The 18665-nt window shown below is 43.8% G+C and overlaps 1 protein-coding gene across 4 annotated transcripts in view; it reads right to left on the minus strand.

Moving 5' to 3' along the window:
- LIFR (LIF receptor subunit alpha) overlaps positions 1-18665 on the minus strand; it is a 67815-nt gene that overhangs the window by 9977 nt on the left and 39173 nt on the right. For all 4 annotated transcript variants that reach the window (XM_084783073.1, XM_084783074.1, XM_084783075.1 and 1 more), the window contains 12 exons: positions 18088-18262; positions 15887-16141; positions 13211-13340; positions 12653-12822; positions 10375-10520; positions 8594-8756; positions 8212-8282; positions 7124-7337; positions 3864-4043; positions 2579-2680; positions 1861-2028; positions 35-196 (listed from right to left, as the gene is read on the minus strand). In XM_084783073.1, the coding sequence (XP_084639199.1) occupies positions 35-196; positions 1861-2028; positions 2579-2680; positions 3864-4043; positions 7124-7337; positions 8212-8282; positions 8594-8756; positions 10375-10520; positions 12653-12822; positions 13211-13340; positions 15887-16141; positions 18088-18262 (1936 nt within the window). The remainder of the gene's footprint in view (positions 1-34; positions 197-1860; positions 2029-2578; positions 2681-3863; positions 4044-7123; positions 7338-8211; positions 8283-8593; positions 8757-10374; positions 10521-12652; positions 12823-13210; positions 13341-15886; positions 16142-18087; positions 18263-18665) is intronic.

Consider the following 18665-nt stretch of genomic DNA (forward strand, 5'->3'; position numbering starts at 1 on the left):
GGCAAAGGTGTCTCTACGGCAGGGTGGAACTTACAGTTTTCCTTGGTCACTACAATCATGCTTCTCTCTGGGCTCAGGCCACCATTTGTATAGGCTTGCATCACCAGATGGTAACTGGTTTGTTCCGTAAGATCGGCGATCCTCAGCGTCCTCTGGGATGTGTCAGTGATGTTCTTTAGTTTGATGTCAGAACGACCTAACGTGAAGAATATTTTAACTCATCCTAAGGTCACTTTAAACGTGAGGACAGACATGCAGCCAGCCACCCCTAGGAAGACAAGTCTGGTTGCTGGCCACACCCAGCCAGAGATCTTGGGGCCACATTCAAGTGCTATCCTTGCCAGCCACAGCATCTAAACTGCCCCAAAGGCTGCCTTCTCTGAGTCTGCAAGGGAACAGCATGGCTTGGCTCCCAGCATCTGTCCTGTAATGTTTCTATGCATTGTCCTTAGAACAATGCCCGGCATAGAGCAGGCAGGCCATGAAAGTCCCTTCCCTGTCTGTGACTAAGGGAATGCTCTGAAACTCAAAGGCATTTAAAACAGAATGTGTGTGTGTGTGTGTGTGTGTGTGTGTAAGAGGGGGGGGGGCACTGGAAGGATTGAATTCTCAAGACAGTATGAGGGATGCCTTTGGGTCACTTCAAAAAAAAAAAAAGGTCGAAGACTTTATAACAGTTTTGCTCTTAAAAGATTCAACCAAAATAATGCAAGAGGAGTTTAAGGATCCAGGCAGTAATGACCGGTGAGTAACAAAATGAGGCGGCCTCCTTCCGGCCCCTCCCCTCAACTCTATGGCCCTTCAACACCAGGGCCTGCTTCTTTAAGAGCTTACCTTGATTTCAGAACAGTGGCCTCAGGCGGCCAGTTCTTAGCCTTTACATTTAGATGCTGTCTATTTGTGTTCGAAAAGGATGGATGAGGACTTAGCTGCTCTAGACTCTGCTTGCCCCTCCCCCAGCACATCGTTCCCATGGAAACGTCACCAGACAGCGTGGGTGGGTGAATTCAGTGCTCACATTGCTATGATCATACAAATATTGGCCATTAATTTAAAAAACAAAAACAAAAACAAAAAAGAGGGGCTACTTGGTATATTTCCTTTTTTTTTTTTTTTCTATTACAATTGCTTTCCGCCCCTCTTCTGGTTAATTTTCTTAAAATCTCTATGTACTGATTTTTCAATTCTTCCCAGGTGTTTCAGTGAATCTCGGTGGTACACTCTTGCTTCCTCCCAATGGGGGTGGCTTCTCTAGACACCCTGGCCCATGCTGCCCTCTCACTGCCGGCCCTAGCCAACTCCCCGGCTCCCTTCTGGGTGTTCCTCGCTTCTTTTTCACACTGTGAAAGAAAAGCATTCTTTCTTCTAGTAGGTTCCAGAGAAAGGCAGAGCAGTAGAAGGAATGCTGGCAGCCCAGAGACTCTGCACTCTACTCTGCTACTGACAGTGGCTGCAGACTCTCCAACCGAAGATGCAGCTGTTGAGTATTTTGAAGGCAATTTCTGTAGTATCTGCCGCCATTCTGATTCCTCATTATAACTGGGGGCTCTGAACCCATTGTTTATATTCTTGTTTCCCCCTCTCCCCTGCCTCTATAGTTATTAAATATAAAACCACATTTTAAAAAATGAATACTATGCTACGGTATAGATCATGCAAGGCTAGTAAGAAGTGGCCACCATTTCGTGGGGCTTATAATGAAAGGATTAAAAATAAGTGATTTTGACTTGTAAAAAATTATACACTATTTATTGTACACTTCCCAGATAGTTTTGTTATTTAGCTATGCAGCAGCCTTTTCCTTTCCTTTATGGCTGTTTCTTTATATACATATATTTGGCTCTTTAGCTATTTACTCACCTGACTCAAACCCCCTCGACTTCGGTGTATCTCTGTCTCCTTTATGGAAGTACAGTAAATACCCCTTTAAAAAGCCTTGTAGTTTCTCCACGGGGATGTCATCCCATTTCACTAGTATCGAATCTGCGGATGTATCTTCCACAGTAAAATTTGGTGCAACAAGTGGAGCTGTCAAAGCAAAAATCAACTGCTGAAGGACAGGGCAGTTAACAGATTATGAGATTTCTGGCTTCGGAAACACCTCATCTCGGAATTAACTGCATTCTCTATTCAACCATGAACTCCTCTGATGACTGCGGGACACGTCTACACTTCTACAGGCAGAGCTCAGGAAGGGATCACAGCCTTCATGCAAAGCAGGCATCCCTGGGATAACCAGGCCACATCTGTAGTGACTGCTCAGGCACAGCTCACACACTTTCCCCTCTTCGTTGTTAGTCCTGGACACAGTTCCAAACTGTTAAGCTTCTGTAAACAGAAGTCAAGAATTTTTGACAGCCCTGCTTTAACTTCCCCAATGTCAATACAAAAACTGTGAAATAAGCAAGTAGATGAAGAGTAAGTGATTAAAAATTTAAAATTTGTGATAGAAATTATTTTATCTTCTTTGATGTAAACAACTAAATTCGGTATATTCTGGAGATTAACTCTTGCTACTTGCCTATTTGTAATTTTTCCTACTAGCCAGGCTTTAAAATAACTCAGCCATTGAACTTACCTAATTCTTCTATATATCCAGTTACAGACCGTAACAGTTGATATCCCTGATTAGTGCACCCATAGAGGTAAAAGTTATATCTTACTCCTGGCTGAAATTGATCTGTAGGATGAACAAATCAGTGAGCCTTCATGAGCGTATGTAGGTAAGCAAGGACATTTAGTTTAGAAGCATAAAATTTATAACATGCTAAAATTTCCAAAACCAGCTACAGTTTATTATTATAAAAACACATTTTTATTTCTTTCAAAATTGGTAAACACTTAGGATATTAAGCAAAACTTGAACACCTTCACTTTTGTAATAATCAAAGGCTTCCAGACCACAGGATGACATTTCTTTGAAGAGAAAAAAAAAGTGATAGAGACTGACATCTTGTTCCTGCCTCCTAGATGCCATCTGGTCAGTTCCCCGTGTCACTGCATGCCCTCCCTTCTGGGTTGGAAGGAAATGACATCTGTCCTGTAGTCGCAGGGTACTAAAACCTCTGCTCTGGCTCGAAGCTTCAGGGATAGAGGAACCATGCCTGTGGAGTTTGCTTCTCTTTGTGACACCCACCGAGTAAGATACAACACACAAGAAGGCTTTTAAATACTCTTTTACATTAGCATGCAAAGTGTTGACTTTTATCATGGCATCTCACACAGGTGCGCCCTCACTACAACTGTCCCCAGTTGATTCTGTCCCTTCAACTCATGAAGGACCTTTCAGTGTCTCATCAATTACATGCCTCGGTGAAACATGCCAGACAGGAGAAACACAGAAACGCACAGAGTTAGATAGAGACAAAAGCTCAGAGTTCCTCTACGTCATGTGGCTTTTGAGGCCCAGCATCTCACTATGACCTGTGGAGTTTGGATCTTCTTTGTCAGAAGTGTTGTTCTGTGTTGTTCCATCTTGGACGTGACTTTTATTCCTACTGAAGTCTGTTTTATCAACATATCACCCTTTACACATTCCCTCATCTGCTATTTCTAAAGCCACAGAGAGCATCTTCAGGGCTGCCTGTGGTGAAGCACAACTTTAGTTTCCATAGAAGAAGCAGGTGGATCTTTGAGTTTGAGGCTCCACCTCAAAAACCAATCCAAACCACAATTACTCAAACACAAATCAGTGCCACTCTCTCTGACGATGTATCAAGAATAGATTCCTGGATAAGCAAAGCCCAGCTCCAAGGATTAGAGTCTTTTCTACACTCATGCCACGCCCACATCAAATTAAGCTAAATAAAGCAGGCCATGCCTGCCCACGGCACCTTAGCCACATCTGGGTGGTGGGTTCTTACCAGATTCTATGGCGGTCTCGGTGCTGTTTGAAGGGACCTTTATCCAGTCCATGAGGCAGGGCTCGGGCTGAGATGAGTTGCACCATTTAATTACGTAGTCACAAGTCATGTTGGGGTCATGATGCCAGGCGAGGAAGATCTTCTTTCCCATTCCAACGACTTGCTCTACTGTGATGTTATCTTCAGCAAGAAAAGAGTGACATTTTACTGGCGGTCAAAGCCATTCTAGAAGGCAAACCTCAAGAAGATGGATGGTAGTTATAAAAATCATCTCACTGTACACAAATTTTAAAATAGTAGTTGAACTAGATAGCAATGTTTAGGTTTTTAAAAAAGGTGATATAGTGTTACCCTCTTACTGGAATAACTATAGCATTTATCTTTCACACAGAAGCCAAGGAGAGAATATATAAAAGCTTCTAGAATCAGGTGCACACACGGGGGGAGGGGGGAACATTAGAATGAGTATGCTCGTGTGCACAGCATGGCCATGTGGATGAGAGAAGAGGCAGGAATCTGGGGAAGGGCCAGAGGACAGCTAACTCTCGCTCTCATCATTCACAGTGAGCAGAGAGGTCTGTGGGAAAAGGAGTCACATAGAGCATGCAGAGGAAGCTGAGCATCTGCTTTCCAGGACCCCGGCTTCCCAGACCCAAATGCTGAGCATCTGCTTTCCAGGACCCCAGCATCCTGGACCCAAAGGCCGAGCATCTGCTTTCCAGGACCCCAGCATCCTGGACCCAAAGGCCGAGCATCTGCTTTCCAGGACCCCAGCATCCTGGACCCAAAGGCCGAGCATCTGCTTTCCAGGACCCCAGCATCCTGGACCCAAAGGCCGAGCATCTGCTTTCCAGGACCCCAGCATCCTGGACCCAAAGGCCGAGCATCTGCTTTCCAGGACCCCAGCATCCTGGACCCAAAGGCCGAGCATCTGCTTTCCAGGACCCCAGCATCCTGGACCCAAAGGCTGAGCATCTGCTTTCCAGGACCTCGGCATCCTGGACCCAAAGGCCGAGCATCTGCTTTCCAGGACCCCAGCATCCTGGACCCAAAGGCTGAGCATCTGCTTTCCAGGACCCCAGCATCCTGGACCCAAAGGCCGAGCATCTGCTTTCCAGGACCCCAGCATCCTGGACCCAAAGGCTGAGCATCTGCTTTCCAGGACCCCGGCGTCCTGGACCCAAAGGCCGGGCTGGGTGACTAGAGGTAGTGCAGAGTGGACAGTGGTGGTTAACAGCAAAGCCATGAGGTGGACGACCAGTGAGGGCAGAGGTATTTTCCAGGGACCATGAGATACTGGGGGTGCTGGAGGGAAGGATGCACACACACTAAAGAGTGAGAGCAGGCACTGTGCCTGTGGGAGGTTTCCTTGCCTGTTCGGCTTGACTTGGGCCAAAGGGATAAAAATGGAGGGAAGGTGTGAGGGACTGGGGTAGAGGGCAGCACAATACAGCCAAAAAAGAGATGGGAGTTCCCACAAGGACAGGAGAAGAGAGCAACCTGTCCAACTGATCTAGATTCAAAGGTTTGGTTTGTTTGTTTTTTTAAAGGCAGTACACAGAAAGGATTTCCATACTTTTTCACAATTCAGATACTTCCGAATACAAGATGAGCACCTGGTTTAGAATACTAATAAGGCTTTGGGTGCCAGACAGTTTTCTGGCTCACTGTGATTGCAAGGCCACAATGTAAAACTGAGTTGGGCTCTGGCTCTGAGAGTGAGAGTTGTGGGCTGGATGTAACTGTGAGAGCCGAGACCAGACGGCAGTTCGATCTGTATATCACCTTCTCAAGGACACAGAATAGGGAGGATCAGAGAGCCCCAGCTAAACGCAACATAGTAATTAAAGGCAACACGGCTGAATTCTGCAGAAGGGCCCGGACCCTCTGACCCCAGCTTCCCTGCGTGTGCCACGTTGTCCTTTGCCCAGGTTTAGGGCTGTGCTACAGTCCGGGTGTGTCCAGTGTTTGAAACAACCCTGCTACACACTTGCTTCATAATTCTGTGTTCACGGCCTAGGACAAATCACTGAACCTGGTCAGTACCAACAAATAAGAAAGCACCGCATCCGAGCCCTGAGAGATGCTGGGGGACTTAAGGAGACTGTTTTTCCTTCTGTCAGAGGGCATTTGTAAAAAGTTGTTCCCATGTTGGGAAAGGAGAGCAAAAGAGCTGTGGGAAGTAGCTCAAAGAGGAGGCGGAAGTGGCCATTTAAAACCCATGACTCAGCATGCTATGCAGCTGCCAGGGAGGAGGGAGGGAAGCAGTGGGGGGCGGGGGGGGGGCAGAGATGAAGATCATCCGAGGGCAAAGATGACTGAAGTGTATTATATATGTGTGTGTAAAAATACCAAGTTCAAATGCAATTAATATATGCTAATAAAAAGTCCCTGTAAAAGCTGAGAAGGAATGTGTGAGTTACTGGCAATCTGTACAATTTACAGAAAAACACTGAGTTTAAAAGTATATCATGTTGGAGTTTTGTGTATTATAATCCTTATTAAAGACCTAATCTGGCCTTTGGAAAGACCTCCCTATCAAAATAAAAAATTTCTATGCTGGGTTTGGAGGCTGGAAAATCAACTTATAGTCATCTTTAGCTACATTAGCAAGTTCCAGGACAGCCTAGACTATATAAGACTTTGCCTTAAAACAAAACAAAAATACACACAAGGAAAAAATTATCAATTTACCACAAAGCTGCCAATTAAAACCAGTGGTATTTTGTTAGTTTTTGTTTGTTTGTTTGTTTGTATCCCTGCCTGCCAGGCTACAAAAATAGATTGACAACAGGAAATCTATGCCATGGAAAGATATTTTTAAATGGTCTTTGATGAGCCAGTTAAACTATTTCTTTCTCAGAATATTATCCATAACCAGGACTTTTCATACTCTATGAACAAACATCCGGATACCGTAATTATCATCTACCACATCGTAGGCTTCAAATCAATCCTGAGGACATCTGAGAGGCTGAAGCAGGAGTTGCCTGTTCAAGTCCAGCCTGGTTATCTAGTGTGTTCAAGGCCAGCCTGAACCACACAGCTGAATCTTGCTTCAAAACAAAACAAAAAAAATACCATTCACTGCATCTCTCAAGGAGCAGCAGACATCCACGTCCTTGGCCCTCCATTTGCATAATATGCAAATAGCATGGGAGGACCAGGGTACCTGAGGAAAATTAAAGCCACCCTAGAGCACGTGACAATGAGGGTCCTTGGCCACCTGCCAGCCCTTGTTAGCTCTCCCAAACACTCACCATTTGGCATTTCCATACTAGCTATTTTAGAAGGCGGCGAGGAGCCAGCAGAATTTTTTGCCACCACGCTGATGACGTAGTCACTTTTATCCAGCTGTATCTCCACTTTGTGCTGAGAAACAGGGATCTCAGAAAGGGACTGTGTCTCCTCATTGGATGAATATGATATTTTATAGGAAAGTATTTCTCCGTTCGCTTCATTAATGGATAAAGGCTACGAGAAGCAGAAAAACAAATTCTGTCACCACAGCTTGGGCAAAGTTATGAGACATGGGCAAGAGCATCAGGCCTAAACTGGAGCTAAATTCCCAAAGAAACGTGACAAGAAAATATGAAGCATTTAGTAGTGCGAAACCCAAATTTAAAAATCCACTGAGACCAGGGTTAACATAAAAAAATAAAAAAAAATAAAAAAAAGCACAGGACACTGAAAAAGATTCGCACTTGTTAAAGTATTAAAAGTCCACAGAAATGTAAACATTAAGTAATGTGAAACAGTGTTTATTTTTACAATTTCCAGAAGCAAAACAGTTAAGACACAGCCCGAGGGGCTAAGGGACGGTCAGGCATGGTGTTCTGCCATGTGCTTTCTCTCCTCCTCCTACACACCACATGACCATTACGGAACACTAGAAAAGTCCTCGAAGGAGGATTGGCAGGACGGCTCAGCAGGTATAGGTGCCCGCCGCCACGCCTAAAGATCTACGTTCAATTCTTAGGACCTACAAGGTAGAAGAACCAATTCCTGTAAGTTTTCCTCTGAACGCTACATGGTGTTACGGGCCTCATAAGATCACAGTGAAGTGTCCACAAGCGAGGCGAGGCCCTCTCTCAGTGCCTGGAGCATCGCAAGTGGGGACAGAAACATGGGGTTAGCGGATGGTAAATTAGCCAGCTTGGGAGGCCGCCTGGGTTCTTTGTATACATCTCAGTGGCTCTGCACTTCATGTACTGTTTATCAGTATAGATCAATACTGCATATACAAGCAAAATTTAAAATATTCACAAAATCCAAGCTACTGTTTGTACATTGGGCACTTGAGCAAAATAAAAACTTTTAACCATCCAAGGTACCCATAGATATTTACCTTCCAATAGATGTATAACTTTTTCCCATTAGAACTCCACTCTCTCCAAATATTGGGTCCCTTTGAAGGAACTAGGACAAAGATTTACAAGTTAGAATGTGAAGATCTAAACTGCAAGGCAGTGGGCACAGACAGCAGTGACCGAAATGAGGGTGCTTGACACTTCACTGTAGGGTGTCTGGAATTCTCTGTCCAACGTGGCTTCCTTTTGGAAGGTGAAACCACAGAGAAATGCTAAAATGGAGCTGACCTATGAAGTTCTAGGGGACACATGGGCCCAGGAAACTGGTGGAAAACCCCCCTTGACGGCATGCAACTGTACCCCCGTCTTGTACACTTCCGTCTCCCTACTGATAATTAGGCACAACGTCCCTTGACTCACTGGCTTCTGTGGTTAAGTGTTGCTTTTCATTGCTCCACTTGCTCCATTTCCAGAAAGGTTCAGTAGAGCAGCGGACGCGGAAAGTATACGTAGTATACGGGGTTAATTTATCCACAGTTACTAGATAAACCGAATCTTCAACTCCTTTGATTGTGGCGTTCCGCTATTTGAAAACAAGTAAATACATATATGGGCATTTAATGCATATGAATATATAGTATGCTCACACGCATTATATTTTTGCTATAAAACCAGTTTGCACTTTTAACATAAATCAACCAAATGTCACATCAGTTTGAAAATAAAATAGCAGAGTTCACGGTGTCGCTTATGGAAAAACTATTATTAATAGAATTATGCTCCATAGTGCATAAATGAAATGAGCACAAGAGCTCTGCTGGGTGTGACCGAAGAGTGGGTTTTTACTGTAAATAGGAGGGAGAGAACAGCAAGCGGCATCTGGAAGAGTCCAGACTGAACACGGCCAGCAGAACAGAGTGGGGGGAGGGGGTGGGCAAGAGAGGACATGGCAACCAAGAAGGCATAGGAGTCAGAGATGCTAGGAAGGCAAGGGAAGCTGGAGAGGGTTATGGTATGGTGGGCTAAGCCAGCCAGGGTGACTCCGTAACAGGTAACTGGATTAAGGCCTGAGGGAGCCTAGAAGCTAGCACAGACCTTGATATGCTAAGGGGCACCACAGACATAGGTTAGTGGAAGAGACATATGTCCCTTTTCACCAGAGATCAGGAGAATGACTCCTTTTAGTAAATAGGGACTATCTTAAGTCGCTGAGGGAATGCTGGCTTTTGTCTAAATGGCAGAGTTTGGGAAGAGGAATTTCTTGGGACCTAATACATAGTAGCCAATAAAATATTGGGATGCATTTTTAATCTAATTGTTAGATCTAAATAATAATGGTCAGTTAAACTGTACAGATATTATCTTGATAACCAGTGACTAGCTAGTGGTCACTAAACTTTTAACACAATTTGGTAATTAGAGACAAGCTGGAGGATTAAATACATTATTCCAAGGACACTGGAAACTGACCTGGAGGCAAGTGGTATGGTTTATGCATTTGTCTGTGTCACCTCAACTATAGTACTGAGCATGTAGTAAATAGACACAAAAGTTAGACAAAAATTCAATTAAATTAAATAACATTAAAATGAAGCAATTTTACACAAATTTGAGGATGAATGTGCCAGGAAAGTCTCTGAGCTCTCAGTTGCTTGTTACAAAGTGGCTTTTCAGGCTACATTGTGTACTTTTAAATGCTTTTACAGAAACCAGCAATTTCCCAAATGAATTTACAGTACCACTTACTTCAAAATTACCACAAATTACAAAAGGGTACAGTATACACCAATCTAATTATTTTAAATGCATTAAAAAGTCCAGTCTTGACTTATAATTACCATTACAATTGCTTCCACTGATGCTCTTAACAATTTAAAATTCCTTTGTACTCTCTTGTGCCAGTTAGTCAAAGGCAACCTTAAAAGGTACTTTGTGATTCACGAACTTCCGAGTACCACCTACAGGCAGGTATTACACTAAGCCAGAGAGCATTCAGAACAGCGAAAGTAGACTGTACCATCTTTACTGTCCCGGGTAACATCTGTTTCAAACGCAAATTAGAATGCTGCCATCACATTGGTAGATAAGGTCTTGCTAGGCTTGAGAGTTTATACATACCAATTTGATTACTTATATTTGAAACTGGGTGTTTTATTCAGAATAACCAAAAAAAAAAAAAGTTCAGGGAGAATTTTACTTACCACTTCTTCTTCCGAATTAGCTTTATAAATTCTAACTTGACATAAGAGATTAATCTTTGCAAAACTTCCTGGTAAGTGCCAAGAAAGTGTAACGACTGTTGAACTGTTGTCCTTCACTTTCAGCGAAACAGGAACATGAGGAGCAACTGTAAATAGAATTGTAAAGATTAACTCCTTTAAATGTTTCAAGGTGAAGGGGTCTCTCCTGGTAGGACAAACTAGAAGCAAAGTATGTGTGAATGTGTGGGCGGAGGAGCAGCAAGGTGGCGTTATTAATACGAAAGCCAGTGCAGTCTGGGTGGGGCCCTCGAACCTTATTATACTGGTGAGATCACATCAGTGGTCTTAAAGAACCAGCCGTGCTCAGGGTTCTTCATGTGGTGTTGGGAGTGCTCAACGGTGTTAAGATCACAGTACCTTTAAGAGACTTGCAGTGTACATAGAGAATGACAAAAACAAAAAGTAACTGACAGTGATTGGTACTAGGGGTGTGTGTGTGTGTGTGTGTGTGTGTGTGTGTGTGTGTGTGTGTGTGTGTGCGCGCGTTGCTGACTGCTACAGGGATTCGCTGTGGCACAGGAGCCTAAGTTTTACAATGGCTGTAGACTCTTGAGGTTCAAAGGAAAAACCAACCATACACACGGGAAGAGAGTGAAGAGACTCAGCGCAGACAAATGCCAGCAATACCATCAGCTATAAAATGTGGCCGTCTGAGTCTAAGATGAAACAGGAAATAAAGATGGCAGGATGGAATAACAGATAAAAAGTAGGGGATGGAGATGGGTCGTTCATTAAGGCCATTTCATTCCCTTCCAGTGGAACTGACTTCAGTTCCCAGAACCCACACCGAGCAGCTCACAGCCACCTGAAACGCCAGCTGCAGGGCATCTGACTCCCTCTCCTGGCCTCTGCAGGTACCTGCGTAAGTGGCACACACAGTACATACGGACCCACACAAATAATACAAAATAAAAATAATTTTTAAAAATGATAAAAAAAAAAAGTAACGAGGAGGCAGTGGGACCCTGTACTGTCTACTCGCCAGACTGATGACAAAGCACTTGTTTTTATCCCTTGCTTTCGTGAGTCTCCATGAGGCCTCAGGATGTGGCTGAGCCTGTCGGGGCATTAGTACATTTGGGCTGATGGTGGGACAACCGCAGAAAGACTGTGTATGTCTTATTTCTAGTTTGAGCTGTGTGTAAGTATTGGGGAAACAAATCAAAAAGAAAATAAAAAGGATCAGAAATCACTGGCACACACAGTATAAATAAATTATAACTAACAATGAATGCACAATTTGTATATCCCTCAAGGATACTTTCCTAAGAAAGACCAGCCCCAAATGTTTACACACTGTGTGATTTCATTTATAATATACTCAAGATGACAAGATGGGGATAAAGAACAGGTAGCTGGTGCCATCCAACAGTGACAGAGACGGACAGAGTGACACGGGTTATCTGTGCACATGCACAGATGAGCATCGTCACAGTTAAGATAGCTCCTGCTCTGACTTTCCCATGTTGCCCCCTTTAGCATGTTTAAACGCACATTCTAGCGAGCACACGTAACCCTGAGCAATGATTTGTCTAGATCACTAGCCTGGTGAACACTCCGCACCAGGACCATTGTGCTAGGTTTGGTGTCCTCACTGAGGAGAGACAAACAACTTCACACAGTACTCATTATTTCTACAATAACTTCTGAGGGAAAAAATTTTAAGTAACTGTTTTTAAGAACTGGGCCTACCTGGGGTTGGGGGGGGTGAGGGTGGGGGTGGCGCACGCCTTTAATCCCAGCACTTGGGAGGCAGAGGCAGGTGGATCTCTGTGAGTTCAAGGCCAGCTGGTCTACAGAGCGAGTTACAGGACAGTTAGAGCTATTACACAGAGAAACTCTGTCTCGAAACAAACAAACAAACAAACAAACAGCCCCCCAACCCCCCCAAAAAAACCCCAAGAACTGGGCCAAAAAAAAATGTTCAAAAATCAAGAATTAGTATACAAAGCCATATATAGTTATCTAAATGACTCAAACTTTTATTTCAATTCAAAAAAATGGTCAAATTTTAAATTATTCATTTTAATTATTTAAGATAAAAATTATAAATAAATATATTAATTAATTAATTAACTATAAAATTGGGGGAAAACTGCAAAGAAAATAAACAGTGAACATGGATTCCCTAGCCCCTTTTCAGGAGTCCCCAGGCACGTCGTGTGTTATTTTTATTGTGGCTGTTTACAGACGCTGCTGGTTGGCAACAGTGGCTCACCTCTTTCAGTTACGTTGATGAGCAGTGCTGATGCTGCTTGCCCCAGGCGATTGCGGCTAGTCAGGGTGAAGTTATAAATCTCTTGGTCAGGAAGGATTTGGAAGCCTAACCAGTAGCTTTCATTTGGAAGCGTTTCATACCTTTTAAACACGAGGGATTTTCCTGAAATGCTGTCAGTTAGAAAGAAACATAATTTCAAGATCGTAAGACATAAATATTGTGGGGGCAAAGATGGGCAGATTTCTACTGATCTTTATATAAAAAAAGTTTGTTTCTAATTAAAGACTGATGACAAACTCAGGAAACTGTGTGGGATACAGAAGATAACCAGGCATAAACCACCACCTGGACAGACTATCTGCGGCCCCTCCCTTTAGGCATCAGACAGATGGGGCCCAGAAGCGCAGCTGCATGTGGGTCAGCTGCAGTCGCTGCAGTGCAGACGGTACTGCCTGCCTGTCCACCTGCGTGAGGGGGCGTGACAGAACACACCCCTACATCACTCAGCAGGTCCTTCCGAGGACTTCGCCACCAGCACTCTTTCCTGGTCACCATTACCTTTCAAATAAAGTGTACTCTGTGTTTCGTGGCCCCACCAGTCTCGTTGGCCTTCCTGGGTTCCAACTACATCTGATCTCTTTTAAGTCACGTGTCTCACAATTCAGCTTCCGAGGAATATCAGGTGGATCTAAGAGCAGAAAGGAAGACAAAGTTGTCACATGTATTTTTCCCCCAAACTGCAGTTTTACAGCTACGCTATGTGAGATTTTGCGTACGTCCCTTGAAGTGGTTTGCTCTTTACACATTTCCCTTTTTAAGAGTACAGAAGTTATCGCTGTTCTGCAAGGCGTGTTGTTACAGTTCGTATCGCATCAGAAACAATGGACTGAGATGCCCAGGAGCGACTCTCAGCTCATGTGTAAGTTCCCACCAGCAACTTGAGAAACAAACTAGGTTGCTTTTTCCTTAAACTCTACTTCCAAGTCTTCTAAGCTAAGTCATCAGAACCCACAGTTTGAAGAAGAGAAAGAAGTACCGAGCGTGCTAAAAGTCACGGCAGCTGCCACAGAGACTGTTCCTTATGGCTTTACTCGGGGCAGAGGCAGAAGAAAAAGGTCAATTCTGGGAGGAAGGTGAAAACACTTTAAAGTGGTATCTGAAACCATTATAGTCTGGCACTTCATTATAGAAAATGATCTCTATAATCACGCATAACCCAACACATATAGATCCTGATCTATCCTAATGTTTTATTTATGCATGTATTTTTTTCATTTTCTATAAAGGTTAAAAACAACTTATCTGACTGTTGAAGTGTTCTGTAAAAGAAACCTTATTTTTGAAGGGACTGATTTTTTAAAAATCGTACCTAGACGTCAACCAAAATATAAATTTTTCTATACTTATACTCTCCCTAGAGATCCTGGTAGTGCTTTATTTAGTTTTAAATTTTTAAATTATTAATATTGCATGTGTGCATGATGTGTGTGGGCATGTGTGCTACGGAGCATGTGTGGAGATCAGAGGGCAAGGAAGTGGAGCTGCCTCCCTCCTCACTCTGTGTGGGTTCCGAGGATCACACTCATGTGACAGGACTGTTGGGCAAGTGTCCTTCCTTCCTTGCTTGCTGAGACCTCACAGGCCCTCTAATGACATTTAAGCGGATACTAAGGATGGTTAGTGAATGTTTTACTGGTGGTTTTACGAGATTACACAACTAAATAAACACTGATATGCTTGTTTTAGAAGTTACTTTAAATCTAAGGTAAAATGGTCTACCACTTTATTAAAACTACACGCTGAAAATTAGAACACATTTACGGTGATGATTATGTTGGGGTGTGGAGTATGCACATTAAAGTCATCTATTTAATGTTCAAATAGTAAGGATGAATTAAGAAGACACAGGAATGTGACAGGAGAAAAATGAAAGGACAATATTTGAAATGTACTCATTTTCTTTTCAAAGAAATTAACTTATAAAAGAATTAAACTGAAGTTAGATAAGTCGAGATAGAAGCCACCTGTTGTTAATATGCCAGCAAACATAAAATGCAATTTTAAAAAGCTATTTAAGTGGTGCCACGGTGGCGCATGCCTTTAATCCTACCCTCTCGTAGAGGCAGGCTGGTCTCTGTTGAGTCCAGCCTGGAATGTCTAGGAATTCCAGGCCAACCAGGATTGCAAGACTCACTGTGGGCTACCTGACTCAGTTGCTGCTGGCATACCAGCATCTGAGGGAGGTTCCTCATAAGGGTCAAAAACGGGATAAAAATCACTAAAAACAGACAAACAGAACATCACAACATCCACCCAGACTGTCTTGTATTGCTTTAGTCATGACAACTCAGAGACCAAAGTCGGAACCTATAAATTCACAGCTCAGGAGACACGGGCATCATTGCTACAGGTGGCGCCACAAAGGAGAAAGTAGACAGCAGAGAATTTGATGTGAAAACTGAGGGTCCTAAACTTGTGGTTCTCTGCAGACGGTACACAAGCTGCAAGGGCAGACAGAGCAGCAGCGCCACAGCTTCTAGATGGAGGGATCCATCACCTAACAAAGGTCTCCCTGAAGGAAGGGCGCCCACATTACAGGAAGAATGCACGAAGAATAAGATGTCTCAGCCTCCATCTTTCTGCTGTCCTCAAATACGCTACTTAAAAGTTGGAAAAGAGACAGTATACTATTAAAATCACCATAATATTTAAACCTGGCAACTTAAGGGTTTACTTCAGTTAAATGGGGAACAAATGCATAAGAAATTATTCCTGAGAAATGGCCAATTAGGAATTAAGGAATGCTATGTGTACTAAGGACTTCAAATCAAGCCTGAAGTTAAGAATGTAAACCCGGGGCTGGAGAGATGGCTCAGCGGTTAAGAGCACTGACTGCTTTTCCAGAGGTCCTGAGTTCAAGTCCCAGCATCCACATGGTGGCTCACAACCATCTGTAATGTGATCTAATGTGCACTGTATATATAATAAATAAATAAATCTTTAAAAAAAAAAGACTGTAAACCAAACCTCAGTTGCTGGATGTCCTGACCTTATTAGGACTCCTAGGACTGACAGAAGAGTAGTGATGCAGGACATAGGTTAGAGTTCCTCTACAGCTGTTCTAGAGCCTTTGTATAGTGTTTGTGCTGAACAAGGCACTAAGGAAGGAAAAGAATCAGCTTGCAGAAGGGGACTGGCACAGGCTAGGAGGGCTATGTGACGCGACATACTTACAGCCTGCGAAGATAACTGCTCCGTACACATCATAATGTGTTGTGAACACCACATTCGATCCACTGTCTTCAGAGGAAGGTATATTCAGGACGTGGATTACAACATCTTCCCCATCAAGAGGGATGAGAGGACGAAGCGTGTTGCCAATCTGCCCCGAAAGCACTTTTGTTCGACTTAAACAACAAAATGTTATGTTTGAGCCTGCGAGTACCACTATGTCTTGAGGAAAAACTTCAGGCTCAGAACCTCGAGGCCCTAGAAAGAAACAAGAGGAATCGCCAATGTTTCAGACACCTTTTACACAAAGCTGTATCCGTAGATTGTCTTTTTTGTCTCCTGGGATGATTTTTTTTATTTTCACTTAATTATTTACTTGTTTGTTATTATCTATTTAGTGTGTGTGATATATGTACGTGATCATGTAGGTGTGTGCATGAGTGTGCAGATGAAAGGCTGACGTGCAGTGTCTTAATGTCTCTCCACTCTTTTTTGAGACAGGGGTTTTCAGTGACCCTAGACCTCATCAATTTAGCGAGACTGTAGAGAAGGAAATCTGCCTGCCCACGGAGTTAGGGTTTCAGATGTTACCATGCCCACCTTCGAGGAGGTGCTAGGGATCCAAGCTTGGGTGTCACAGGATTACTTTAGTGGAGGGCATTTTTACCAACAGAGCCCCTTATTTTTTATTATTTTGAAACAAGTTATTATTCTGTAGCCCAGGAGGGCTTCGAAGTCACCATGGAGCCAAGGCTGACCTAAACTCACAGCAATCCTCCTGCCTCTGCTGATCGCTGGGATTGCAAGCATAAGCCACCATATTTGACTCCTAAGATGAGCTTAAAATAGTTCAGTATCTACAAAGCACACTGTAGATGGAGTGAAATAATGCAGACCCAAGTGAGAAGCATGCCTCTAGGGCTTCAAAGGAGCAAGACACAAACAAGAAACGAAACTCTGGCCTTATTTACTTTTGCAGGGACCGTTCCAGATCGCAGGCCAAGGTTGAAGGTCACAGGTTAATATTTAAGGGTTTGTACACACATGCAGAATGTGCACACAGAAGGTATCACTCAGCGAGGAAGTGTATTTCTTTGAAACTATGATGTGCTTTTGGAGATTTACTTTTCATCAGCAAACAAATGGGGAACACTCCAAATGCTAACTAGCAGAACTTTGCAGGTGAAGGCCAGGCCCCCCTGGCTCTGCTCCTACCTGCTGATCTTTGCACAAGGACACCTGGTGCCCTCTCTAGCCTTCGCCCTTCCCTGGCAGCTGCCTTCTACCCCCACCGTTCTACGAAAGTCCCGTGCGTTCGATCCGAGGCCCCCTCTGACTTACTGTCCAAATTCCTCCTCTTCTATCTCCCTCCTTTCTTGGGTCCCACCATGCTGACCTCTAGGCCACTCTCAGGCCTCAGGCTGCTGACCTTCCTTCGGTGTTTCTGCAGACAGGAGGGCTTCCAAGGAGGAGCTTCCAAGCGTCCCAACTCCCCTCTCCAAAGACACATTGGCCTTCAGAATCTAAGCGGTTCAAATCCCATGCATAGCTGTGGTTCCCAGCAGGACATCTGCAGCTATCCCCAACGTCTCTGAAAGCCAGACCGACGTTTCCAGCCTCGCTGCCTCAAGCTTGTAGTAGTAAAGATGAAATCGCACTTGCTTATGTTTCCAACGGGTTCCTCTATTTTGCATCTTGGTGAACAGCCCCACCCCCAGCCAGACACAAGCACCTAGTCCCCCAAATCATATTCTGCTGCCCACGGCTCATGCCTCCTGTCATTTCTGAACTCGACCGTCCTAGGTTATATTGACAGTGTCTTGCTCAACCGGCACAGTCTCTGTGTTTACCCAGCTGCTTCTGGTCCCTTCCTTATCTGATGTTGCTCATAGACTGTCCACCTGTAATGAACATCGAACGCTTTCCAGAACTCATTTGATTGCCACTGATGACCCTGGGCCCCCAGGCACTCAGCCAGCATTTTATATCTAACTACCTGTTAGAAGAGTTTTGTTTTATAGTCAAATGATTTTTTTACACAGCTTTCTGGAGTGGGTCTTAGACTTCTTTAATCCACAGTTCTGGGGTGGACACTTGAGAAGATAGCTACTGGGGTTCAAAACAAAAACCTAAGAGCATATGTCAGCCCTTCCCATTAAGCACCCTAATGCATGTGCAAAAAGGACCTGTAAGGGTTCGCTTACGGGAAACATTCTTCAGGGGGCTCCAGTTGCTCCACTCTTTATACCCAGAGAAATGATGGTTGTCAATGCGCCATCTGATGCCCACAGAGTGAGGAGCACATTCCAAGGGCAGCTCTGAGGTCCAGTTCCAGTGGTGAACTGTGTCTTTCCCACTCAGCACTGTGTTGAATGACACCTAGAAATAAACACACAATTATGCCTCCAAAGAATGCTATGTTCTGCCATTCTTCAGGATAAACAAACAGAAGGACCTCTTAAAGTGTGTGCCATCAGCCACAGAGTAATGCTATGGAGGCAAATGGTCTGCACTTTTGTACAACAATCTATTTCTGTAGAGCATAACAGGAAAGTTATGCTAACACTATAATTACTCAATTGCAGTCCATTGTCAACATTAGGTCCTACAAAATTACTTTACAGGTGTTGACACTCATCAAAACATTCTATAAAGCACTCAAGAAAATATTTTACTACAGAAAGGATTCCCATATTCTCAAAAGTAAAAAAAAAAAAAATGGCAAGTCTATATCTTGATGAAGTAAAGCCAAAGAGAGGGAACGCACACCCCCCCCACCACC

Source organism: Acomys minous (genome assembly GCF_964271855.1).
Source record: "Acomys minous genome assembly, chromosome: 5".
NCBI lineage: Eukaryota > Metazoa > Chordata > Mammalia > Rodentia > Muridae > Acomys > Acomys minous.